Genomic DNA, 12302 nt, shown 5'->3' on the forward strand with positions numbered 1-12302 from the left:
CCCCCTCCACCTCCCTTGAATCACACACCCACACACATACTTCACTTTTAATTGCGTTATTAAAGTATCTTTTCTTCTTTTTTTTTTCTTTTTTTTTTTGTCCCCATAAATAGGGATTCGGTTTGAATGTCTCACCCAAATGTACTTGCTAATTTGTATGAATAAAATGTAAGATTTTCTGCCCCATCACTACACTCCCATCACCTCACAATCTCCATTACTGTGGCCCTCCTCCTGTCCTGCACACACTCACACGATGACCCCCCTCCCTTGAGAATAGCTCTCATGGTTCCTCCTCTAGGCTGCGGCCACGTCACACATGTTCCATCCACATCCATCTTTTTCGACAAAGTGCTCCTTCCAAGACAGGCTTTGATAAATAACGCGTGTCGTCGAGCGGCGAGCACTCCGTCTTCCCAGCAGGAAGTGTCATCTGAAAGATGTGTTGCCCTCCACGTTGGTCTTGTTTCTTTTACGGAGTAAAGACGGGCATCAATAAACAGGGTAGCGAGCATTGCTTTAGTAGTTGTTCCGACACGACCTCGGTGTAGACTTTCATCTTATGAACCGACATAATGAGTTATGAACTTAGGTGTCATGAAGGTCACCTCCATGAGACGGCTTGGGGTTTGGAGGGCACTGAGGATAAACACAGAGATTTTTTGTTTGTTTTGGGAGACAGCGCAGTGTAGTGCGGGGATTTGGTGGGTCTCGGACAGTTTGTTAAAAAATAAATAAATAAAAATATACATACAATACAATACATGTGACAATATATATCGATATCGTGATACTTTGTCTCCCGACAGATTATTGATACACCTACGCGAGTATCACGATATCTGTAGTTAGTATACAACCACTTTAACGGATCCATTGTTCCTAACTTATTTAGCAATTACTAGGCGGGCCACTAGGGGGAGCGTGGCAAGGAAATGTACGGAAGTGTTAAGGTGAAGAAGACTCATAAGCTTACTGTCTAGCAACTGACTCAGTTTTGCATATGTTTCTAAAAATGTGTATTATCTTGAATTTTAACTTTTTAAAACATATTTTATGTTTTGAGTTTTTGAAACACAATTTCTGAGGAATATTACTATTGATTTAATTGGATTTAATATTTCAGTAATTTTATTCATTTACTTTTGCAACGTTACACAAAACAAAATTGTCAGTTTATAAAATGAAACAGTTAACCATGTAACTGACAATAGTGTTTAAGAAAGACATATTTGTTCACAGAAAGTGGTCTCTGTTAAGAAGACATTTGTATTTGTTTAAAAAATACACTAAAATACTCACTGTGAAGAAGACACCAGTTTTAATATTGTGATTCAGTGATGGTACAAAAAGAAACTATTTTCTCATTGAAAAAACATCAGTTTGTCTTCGAGTAGATTATCATGGATTTATTACCTGACCAATACATCGATATTTGCTTTTTCATTATATCGTGAGATAAACGTTATCGTTAGCCTTGTATCACATATCGTATCCTGATAACATAGAATTTCAGATTTTTTTTTAATTTAATTATCGTGATTTAAAAAAAAAAAAAATCAATACGCTAGTGACAGGAAAATGAAGCTTCATGAGCCACTTGCGATATTTTTTTTACTCCTCTAGATGGTGCTCTTTGTTTAAAGATAAAGGCTAGTGTAATGCAAATTGATAAGAACACAATCTAGAGGAGTAAAAAAATAAATATATATATATATATATATATATATATATATATATATATATATATATATATATATATATATAAATTTAAAAAAAAACACAGGTGAGCCGTGATTGGTCAATACCTCAGCCCGAAGCAACAGTCATGTCATCCTGAGTCAACAGCGACACAAGTGACAAAATGGCCACCCCCTGCGCTCCAGGTGGAGGAGTGGAACCGTCACTTGCCTTTGGTGCCGGTTGGCGTGGGTTCGATCCTCCGCCTGGGAGAGGCCCATGTGTGGCTTACAAGAAGTAAGCTTGTGTGAGTGAGTGGATATATAAAAAAAATAAATAAATAAATGGCCGCCCCCGGATAAAAACAGGTGGATTTTGTTGCATAACTCATTTTACAAACACAATATTATTCAGAATACAGTGTTTAGACTAGTGGGGCTGCATAGAGCATATTATGGTCAAGGAATTGTTTGCATTGACATCCCATTTTAACAAAATTAGACCACCTTCTAGTTACACACTGTCTATTTTTTAATGAGTTGACGAACATATTGATCAAGAATGACTCAAGACTTTAAAACTGAATTCACCTTTTACACTCAAATTTGAACTTTTTTTTTTTTTTTTTTAAACCATAATGGTTTCCTACTTGATCAATTAAAATGGTTTACTGTACGTTATTATTGGACATTTGGTAACTCTGTGAATATTGACCCCATATTTAGGAAAGGGTGCCTTTGACAATGTGACAGGTAAATGACGCATATATAGACAACCAAAAGCAAATATATGATATAAAACAAATGGATGTAATGTTAGTACTGTATAATTGTCATGGCTGTGTGAGAGAGACCCTTCAAACATGCTTATATGCACAAGCTATTATTTATTTTTCAATAGAGGTATTATTCAAATATTTCAAATAACCCCAAAATGTCTTAACATTTCTTTTTCAAGTATAATCATTTTCATTAATTAAATCCTACTAAAATCTTGATAACTTGCGTAATTCACATAGTGGCACAGTGCAACATGACTACATACACTTCATCAATATACAGTAGTTTGTTAAAATTGCCACTGTCCCAAAAACATTGTATACAACTTTGCACAAAGTAAAAAAAAAACTAAATGACAGATTGTGAGTTGTTTACTGCCCATTTTCAAAAGGAACACAAAAATATAATAAAAATAAATTATACAAATTTCATGCTTTTAAGACAACAGTTAATGCACCGCTTCTTTTGTGCTTAAAATTACAAAATATAAATGGCATATATTATGTTTGTGAGTTGCATGGAATTTGCCATTTTATCTTAATCATATATTATACACACAAATACAGAATCTAATGAATGTACAAAGGGGAAAAAATACCTTGTGTCATGACTTCCAGGGAAAAGGTGAACTAAAGAACACCCACAATGAATAAAAGCTGACAAAAATCATTTTCAAATGTGGGCCATTATGTTTGCTTGTACAAACATTTACAGTAGAGGACAACAAGTCTCCCCACCACTGCATAATTGCAGTTCATGTTCAGAATCAGTAAATAAAATCAGGCCGCAATCTTTTCTTAATTGCTATGCTTAAAAGAAAGTGAGGTATTCTTGTTTTTGTGTCCCATCTTGATCTTCTTCTTTCCTCTTCACCTGAATTGGAGTGTATGTCCCATAGAAAAAAGCAGTAGTTATCTATACAGTCCTTCTGAATCAGTACATCATCACTGTTTGATCCCAACCGACTGACAGGGTCCGCGTGAGTTGGTTTCTTTCTACCAGTGTCGGGAATCCACCAGCTCCGGTCGCAAACTCAATTTTTTCAAGCTCTCGTAGCCCACCACCATGACAATGGCGGTGGGGGTGGATGAAATGATGCGGGCCGACAACCCTTTGGTCATTCCCCAGAAGCCCTCCTCCTTGATCAGCTGCCTGAAGGTCTCCGTGATTGAATTGCGACCTTCGACCTGAAAAGAGCACAAAACTCACTCGGCTCAATTTACAATCGCAAACATACAAAATATGAAATTATGCTTTCAGACATTGTATTGATCTGGGGACTTACCTGCACTCTGGCTCTGATGACATCCATGGGGTTGGTGACGGTGGAGGCGGTGGCAGCAGCAAGTGGGCCGGCCATGGCCTGAAGGACCAGATGAGGGCAGTTGGAGGGGGCCAGATTTGACAGCTGCTCTGTATGGGAGGAAGATCGCTCCATTTAGTGCAACACTACGCTCCAAACTTTCTGTGAGTATAGTGGGAGGAAGATCGCTCCATTTAGTGCAACACTACGCTCCAAACTTTCTGTGAGTATAGTGGGAGGAAGATCGCTCCATTTAGTGCAACACTACGCTCCAAACTTTCTGTGAGTATAGTGTTGCCTTGTTTATCGCAGGTTCATCTTTCGCGGCCTTGTTGTTTTGTGGATGTTTTACAGTGTGCTGTTTTTGTTGTTGTTTTTTTTAACAGTGTGCTTTTTGGTTTATTTTTTTGGTCTTTGCGCGGCTGTATCTCTCAAACCGTATGTCCGACCGGGGACATATGGGTATCTACAGATTCGTCTCGGCGAGAACTTTCCAACGGTGTCTGCCTCCTCGCTCTACGACATTGCATTCCGGAGATAGAAAATATATACTGTGCTGTATAGCAAGTAAATTTACAAAACAAATTTACAAAAACAAATTTAAACAAATTTACAAAACAAACACATACTTTTAATGGGGGAAAAAATTACTGTAAATGGAAAAAAACAACATGAATGAAAAACCCTTCATAATAAACTAAAAATCATACCAACGAGAAAACCTGTAATAAATGAAAAAAATATATAGACTGTGCTGTATACTGTAATAAGTATTTTTTTTAAATGTACTTTTAATGGAAAAAAAATAATGCAAATAAAAAAAGAACATGGTGAATGAAAAGACATTTATAATAAAGTAAAAATCATACAAAAATGAAAAAAAAACAAAGGAAAAAATTTATGAAATGAAAAAATATATATAATTAACAGGAATTAAAAAAAAAAAAGATACTTTTAATGTAAAGAAATGACTAAATGGAAAAAAAAACAATTTATGAATGAAAACATTCATAAACTAAAATTCATACCAAAACGAAAAAAATAAGTGAAAAAAATATATACTGTGCTGCATAATAAGTAAATAAAAAAATAAAAAAATAAGTACTTTTAATGGGAAAAAAATGAATGCAAATTTAAAAAAAAAAACACGAGGAATGAAAAATCATTTATAATAAAGTAAAAATTATACCAAAATGAAAAACAAACAAAATCATTTATTTAATAAACAAATATATATATATATATATATATTAGGGGTGTGAATTGCCTAGTACCTGACGATTCGATTCGTATCACGATTCACAGGTCACGATTTGATACCGATTAATCCCGATACGAATTTATAAGTCGATTGTTGCGATTTTTTTTCATTCAAATTTAGAAAATACTAATCAGTAAGCTTGTAGAGTGTAAGATTTATATGAAAATGTATTATTTATTTATCTGAAATTTCAGTCTTATAGAGGTTGTAATCTGTTTCATGTTTGAACAGCATTAAAATAAAATATTAAGGCTTAATGTTCCGTTCATATAACATTCTTCCATGCTCAAGGTGTGAATCCTAACCCGAAGTCAGACGTTTTGTTGAATATTTTTCCATTAAAAATGGAAGTTTAAAAATCGATTCACACACACAAAAAAAAAAAAAAAAAAAAAAAAAAGGTAATGATGATAAGACGTTGAATCGGTAAGACTACCGAATGAACAATTCTGAGCTCTTAAAAAAAAAAAAAAAAAGATATTTTTTTTTTATTGAATCGATTCGAGGATCGCGCGATGTAGTATCGCGATATATCGCCGAATCGATTTTTTTTTTACCACCCCTAATATATATAATAAATAGAAATTAAAAAAAAACAAAAAAAAAAGCAGAATGAACAATTCTGAGCGTTCAAGAAAAAAATAATTAATGAGGATTTCCATTATCGCGGGTAGTTTTTGGAACGTAACACCCGTGATAAACGAGGGAACACTGTATTCTCGTCTGGCTGTCCACTTGTGAAATCAGACTCACCTGCATAAAAATGATAAAAAGGCCACCAGACGGCACTATTTGGGATGTAAGTGAGTAACGAAGCAAGGGCTCCCCTGTAGAAACCAGGCAAACCATCGGCAGCAAATATTTGGGCCACTATGCTCCTGGTTTGGCCGAACACTCGTTTGGGCTTGCCGGCCGCCGAGTGGGCGTTAGGGCGAAATCGGCTGAGGTGCTCCCCTTGGCCCTGCATCATCAGCTGCTGTGACACCACATCGATGGGGACAGTGATGCTCTGAGCCACCATGGACGCCAGGCCGCCCGCAACCACCGACTTGACCGTGTTGTCGTCGCTATACTTGGAGACGTACTTCCTCACCAGCTCGTAGGTGGTTATGTACGCCTGGCCTGAGATGAGGGTGAAGGTGTTCACCATGAAGCCGCGGTACAGGCCCCGAACGCCCTCCACCCGCAAGATCTTGACAAAGGCATCAAAGGTGCCGCTATAAAGCGATTTCCCGCGCTGCACCTGCAGCCGAGTCCGGATGAGGGTGGCCGGGTAGACCGTGGCCCTGATGCTCAAGGTGATGAACACGCCAAAAGAGTAGAACTTCTTTTTGTCCAAGTCCTCCCACTCGATGATCTGGATGTTTCTCTTTTGCTGCACGCAACCGGCTGGAGGAGCATCATCATTGGAATGACTCATGTCTGACATCTAGTGGAAGCGCATGCAGAGCATCTGATGATCTCTCACGTTATGGTCGTTTTCAATTTGCCGATGACCAGTCCAGGCTGTATCACGTTTCTCACCAAAGGTCAGGTCGGATAGGCTGCAGCTCACACGAAACCCTAATGAGGACAAAATATTTATATCATATATGATAATCAAGTACTTTGGTGCGGATTTTATGCTCAAATATTGGCTGATGTGCAAATAGCTTTGTTTATAGCAGTGAGAAAGTTCCACGGCCATGTTGTATTTCAACTACCAACTCAGTAAGCAAAGCATTTTTTTTTTATTTATTTATTTATTTACAGTGTTTATTCACGATAATGTGGTCGCTCAGCCAGCCCACTAGCTTTGCTGTTAGCCTTCAAGGCAGAAACCTTCATAAGAACACCGTGTAGCGAGTGTGACACCCGAACAGAGCCAAACATATTCCTAAAGTTTGATATACAATTCCAAATACTACTACTGTACAGCATATCAGGTGTTAGCATCTTGGTTAGCATAGCCGTCAGAAATCCCCTTTAAAAACCCACTTACCCCCTCGAACAGCATTGTTTACGTTAAATCCATGTCCTGAACGACTTGAAACAACACAACGATGTCCGATTAAAATGCGCTAATGTGGGTTACGTCATGAATCTGCGGAATAGATAAAAAGCTTGTTAGAGTTGGCTTGGCGACCTCCGATCTCATCTCAACTTCCAGCTTCCATTCTAAACAGCGTGCTGATGTAACAACCAATCAGGACACACGCATTTCTTTTTCTTCTTGTCTTAACTTTCAATAGTGCGTCGGTGAACACCACAGCGCCATCTAGAGTGACGCAAACATCCTCATTTCGTTTTACAACCAGAAAAAAATACAGACTTGTACATCCAACTTATGATTCAGCGAAGACAGGAATTCAACTACTGCGGCGCGTTCCGAATTCCATGAAAATTCGTCTCCGCCATGGAACTGGGACGCCGTCGTAACACGAGAACCCCTGTATGGACTGTACATTAAAAACGTATGCTCCCTCCCACATGTAGGTGGCGCTGTTGTCCTACTGTTTCACTGTAGCGGCAACTCGCCTCAGTAGTGTGCGCGAGGAAGCGTTAAATAGAAAGTACAAGAATTATCTTCGTTGGACTACAAGTTACAGTTTTTCATCGAAGGTACTACTAACGTATGTTGTCATTGTTAATAACGTTGCTTTTTAATAATTGTTTAGGGTCTGGACAGCTTGATTGTGTTGTTCGTCCTCTTTCATTATGAACTAGCATGCTAGGTAGCGTAGCTTCGATATTGCAGATTCATTCTGTTGAGTAAGCTAGCTGTCAGACCGAGACATTAGTTCATCATTGATCCACATAAATGCGCGGTAATGAATGTTAGTTAAAAGGTACAACCACTGACGTTATTTACATTCGGCATGTAGTAAATGTGGCACGATTTCACCCACATGTATTATAATGCTCGAGCTATGTACGTAAACATGTTTAAAAATCAGTTTCTTTTGACTCTTAACTCTCCTAATCTTTCAATCGTTACCTGCAGGGTAGAGCAAGTTACTTGCTGACGAAGAAATGGTAGGTTACATCATTAAGTGTTCATCAGTTCTTCTGTATGTTTGTCTACTAATTTCTGTTCTTGCTTGATGTTAAGTCTCGCAGATATGATTCCCGGACAACTATATTTTCTCCTGAAGGCAAGTATTTATTTTCTTTGTGTATGTTGATAGTTCATAGTTGGTGCATCATGATGAATAGCATGTCTATTATTGTTGGATATATGATATTGAGTGATGCTAAAGCTTTTCCTTTCTCTGTTGGTATTCTGCATTGGCTGTGATATTGAGTTTGTAAGACTTTTATTTAGTCATTAATTAAACGGTCTCTCCACTTTCTAGGCCGCCTGTATCAGGTGGAATATGCGATGGAGGCAATTGGTCACGCCGGAACGTGTCTTGGGATTCTGGCAAACGACGGTGTGCTGCTAGCAGCAGAGAGACGAAACATCCACAAACTGTTGGATGAGGTCTTTTTCTCTGAGAAGATCTACAAGCTCAATGAGTGAGTGCATGAGCTCCCATTTCTTAACACTGTGTTGTAAGTTCAAGAACAAAGCATAGTCATCATAATTCTTGTTTATTTTTTCCCCTCAGAGATATGGCTTGCAGTGTTGCAGGTATCACATCAGATGCTAATGTGCTAACAAATGAATTGCGCCTAATTGCACAGAGGTGAGGCTCAGAGAAAACTTGGCTGAAGTTTAACCTTTCATGGTTCCAAATGTTCCATCTCTTAAGTCTGAAACATTGTTTTGACTTGAGCCAAATGTTTTTTTGTTTTTTGTTTTCCTCTTCTTCAGGTATTTATTGCAGTACCAGGAGCCAATCCCTTGTGAGCAATTGGTAACAGCACTGTGTGACATCAAGCAGGCATACACTCAGTTTGGAGGTAGGAAGCTTATACAAATAACATAAATGTCTTATTAAATAGATTGATTTAGTCTTTATCATGTCTGGTTTCTATTGACAGGAAAGAGACCGTTTGGTGTGTCTCTCTTGTACATGGGCTGGGACAAACACTACGGCTTCCAGTTGTACCAAAGTGACCCCAGTGGTAACTACGGAGGCTGGAAGGCAACATGCATCGGCAACAACAGCGCTGTAAGATATCATGACTAAAAATTTTCAATTTTTTAATTTATTTAATAATATTAAATATTCCCTCTGCATTATTATTTATTTGTTGGTCTTGGACCTTACTCAGGCCGCAGTTTCCATGTTGAAGCAAGACTACAAAGAGGGAGAGATGACGCTGCCCTCGGCTTTGGCTCTGGCCGTCAAAGTTCTCAACAAAACTATGGACGTCAGCAAGCTTTCTGCAGAAAAAGGTGAGCTGATAACCGGAATGAACATCGTATCAGGTTTCCCCGCTTACGCACTGCTCTCATATTTGTTGACATTGCCGTCCTGTTTCAGTGGAGATTGCCACCCTGACACGGGAGGACGGCAAAACGAAGATCAAGGTGCTGAAACAGAAAGAGGTGGAAGAGCTGATCAAGAGACACGAGGCTGAGGAGGCGAAAGCTGAGAAAGACAAAAAGGAGAAGGAGCAGAAAGAAAAGGATAAATGAACAAAATGACGCTTGTTCTTGTCAGATAATCTTGTATTGTTTTGTTTTTACATTAAAAGTTTGGAAATGGTTATATTGTGGTCATGAAATGATGTATTTTTCACTTCATAATTGTGTGTGTTGGGGGGATAGTTATTTAGATATAGGAAATGTTGCTCAAAGGAAATATGAGAAGAAAAATAAAAATGTAGTTTGAGAGGCATATTAGCTGGTAGTCATCTTTTCCTTGAAATTTCTCGATAAGAGTAACATCACAATAACTGGATGAAATGTCAGCGAGTTTAGCAGTTAGTCTGTCTTCACCACGGCCAAGATACAACATACAGTATTAGTAATACAGTACTACACCAGTGTCAACTACATTCACTATAATAAATATGATGTAAAATTGAGCATGTTTTTTTAGATGGGCTCTTAATATTCAGTAACCTGGCAATGGCCAGATGGATATGCCACTCCACAGTAATTTCGTCGGGGAAAGGCGGGACATTCTACAATAATTGGAGCTGATTGGACGGTGCTACATTCTACAGTTTTTTTCTAACCAATTACGGCCACGGGATCCTCTTGGATTGAGATTTCCAAATCCATTCCGCCCCCAGGATTACATGTGTGTTCTGTAGACCTTAGTCAAGGCTTTGATAAATTACAGATACACCAAGTGCAATCCATTTTGCCACTTGCTGTTCAATAAAAATTATATCACAGTTACTCAGAGTAATCACAATATTAATCTGAATGTTGTGTTTAAAATAGTAGAGACACTTTTAGCACATTAAGATTTTCTTGGGGGGTTGACTTGACTTCCCCTTTCAGTTTTTTTTTTTTTGATGTAAAATTTTGGGTTGAAGCCATTTTGTTGTTGTTTGGATTATTTTTATTTATTTATTTTCGGACATTTGAGGTATTTGGAATTTTTCAGTTAAAAAAAACAAAGTACATAATGAGGTTTGATTTATTCAGAATATCTCTTTACACTATTAATTCTGGGAAATGCAAGAGATGAGTATATGTGAAACTAATACATGGGATCACATTCTAATCCTACCCCGAGGTGGGATTGATTTAATGCTATTTTTAAGGATCAAATTGATCCAGATTTGGGACTGAAGTTTTGGAATAACAAACACAAACTCAAAGGCAGGATTGGGTTTCCAAATCTGGATTAGAATTTTCAAGATTAAATGTGGTTTGAAATACCCAATTTTGGATCAGATCTGGATTTATTCTTATCCATCAATTTTAATCCTGGTGGATTACGTTTGAATGGGCCCAAATCACATTAAAAACTGTGTTAAATGTGTCATGTGTTCAATTTACCACAAGATGGCGATCGTGTTCAGTTAGACGTCATCATCACCGGAGAAATGAATCAGGCCCATATTGTCATCCATACAGCTTTATTCTCATTTAAAACTTTTTGTGTGTAATATGTCTGTGAGATGTTATGAAATAACAAATATAAGAATGTTAACATGTCTTTTTCGATGAAAACAATGTCATTAAGACTCATTAGTGATCAAAATATAGCTTTATTCCCCTCAATGCTGTAGCTTCGGCAAAGAGAAGAGAACAATGACCTGGATGTTTGACCAACATTTCTACCTGTAGAGTAAAATTCCAACAACCAAATGAACAAAAATCAAAAGCAGTTATGTCATCTTGTTGTGTGCCTCCATGCTAAAATTACACAATTCAAATCACCCTCACACATCAGCAACTAAACAAACATTTATGCGAGTAGAAACTCCACATTGATGTGGTAGAGCAATAACGCCTGACATAACTCAGAGGTGACGACTTTAGTTGCAAACTTTCTTTTATTTGACGCCAATCTTTGCTTTGAGGCTTTTCGCGGCCTGTAAATCAACATCGCTAATTCATTGAAAGGCCGGAGGCAGTGAGGTCATGGTGTTCACATGAGCTTGAGTGGGAGGATCTTGGCAATGTTGCGAGTGACCGGAGCCCCCCACCCTGAGCACTGACCACCCCGTGTTTTTGCTGTTTCCAAACCGATTGTGTAAAAATGAAACACTCATTTTGGAAACGCTGAAGCAGTCTCATGGATTGGCTCCTCTTCTTCGGGAAGGCCTCCACTGTACATCGCGAGGGAACAGACTTGAATCACGGGGCTGCCTGTTGTATTGTAAACACAGAGCCCCCCAAAAAGTGTTGGAATGTGTGCGGGGGGGAGCTGGAGAGCGAGGTCAGCTGGAGGCCAAGACAGGTGGTATACATCAGAATCAAGGCTGACATCTCAGCATTAACTTATCCAAACAAGAGGCCGGCAGGCAGTATGTTGTCTCGCTGGCACTGGGAGGAAGAGCCAAATGAAAGCGAAGGGGGAGGAGCGGGGACGAGGCAGGCAGGAATGAGTGGGAGTGCCCCCACAATGCAACACAATCATCTGGCCATCTCTTCAATCTCAAAGGAGGAAGACAGTAGAAGACAAGGCTAAACACCACAATTGGAGTCATTTTACTCTCCGATCTTGATTCACTCTCAGATATTGAGAGTTCAGGGACGGACTTTTCCCTGACAGAGCACACAGTGCAGGCAGGAATTATACATCAGAGCTGATTCACTGCATGCAGTGCAACTTTTAAAGTTTTCCAACAGGATGCTGACCTCTTCATATTGTTCAATCCAATTCAATCCATTTAATTTCTATAGCACATTTTATAAACAAGCTTCCAAAGTGCTGCACATTTA

General features: G+C 38.4%; 2 protein-coding genes across 5 annotated transcripts; one reads left to right on the top strand and one right to left on the bottom strand.

The window, feature by feature from the left end:
* Positions 1–2468: 2468 nt before the first annotated feature.
* Positions 2469–7373, bottom strand: slc25a44b (solute carrier family 25 member 44b). Of its 3 annotated transcripts, XM_077518907.1 has the most exons (5): positions 7005–7373; positions 6548–6586; positions 5777–6452; positions 3745–3867; positions 2469–3646 (listed from the first exon to the last, which is right to left on the bottom strand). In XM_077518907.1, exons 3-5 carry the CDS (start codon positions 6450–6452, stop codon positions 3393–3395), a joined length of 1053 nt encoding a protein of 350 aa, XP_077375033.1. In that variant the 5' UTR covers positions 6548–6586; positions 7005–7373; the 3' UTR covers positions 2469–3392. The 3 variants fall into 3 exon arrangements, with proteins under 3 accessions (XP_077375033.1, XP_077375032.1, XP_077375034.1); XM_077518906.1 differs by having other exon boundaries at positions 5777–6586; positions 7005–7369; XM_077518908.1 differs by having other exon boundaries at positions 3745–3872; positions 5777–6586; positions 7005–7340.
* Positions 7374–7485: 112 nt separating this feature from the next.
* Positions 7486–9663, top strand: psma4 (proteasome 20S subunit alpha 4). 2 transcript variants are annotated; one of them, XM_077518909.1, is made up of 9 exons: positions 7486–7624; positions 8007–8038; positions 8115–8157; positions 8359–8521; positions 8614–8691; positions 8820–8908; positions 8990–9120; positions 9224–9347; positions 9436–9663. In XM_077518909.1, the coding sequence occupies exons 2-9, from the start codon at positions 8036–8038 to the stop codon at positions 9588–9590; spliced, it is 786 nt and encodes a 261-aa protein (XP_077375035.1). In that variant the 5' UTR covers positions 7486–7624; positions 8007–8035; the 3' UTR covers positions 9591–9663. The 2 variants fall into 2 exon arrangements, with proteins under 2 accessions (XP_077375035.1, XP_077375036.1); XM_077518910.1 differs by having other exon boundaries at positions 7503–7635.
* Positions 9664–12302: the final 2639 nt, after the last annotated feature.

The sequence above is a fragment of the Festucalex cinctus genome, chromosome 4 (genome assembly GCF_051991245.1).
Source record: "Festucalex cinctus isolate MCC-2025b chromosome 4, RoL_Fcin_1.0, whole genome shotgun sequence".
Classification (NCBI taxonomy): Eukaryota; Metazoa; Chordata; class Actinopteri; order Syngnathiformes; family Syngnathidae; genus Festucalex; species Festucalex cinctus.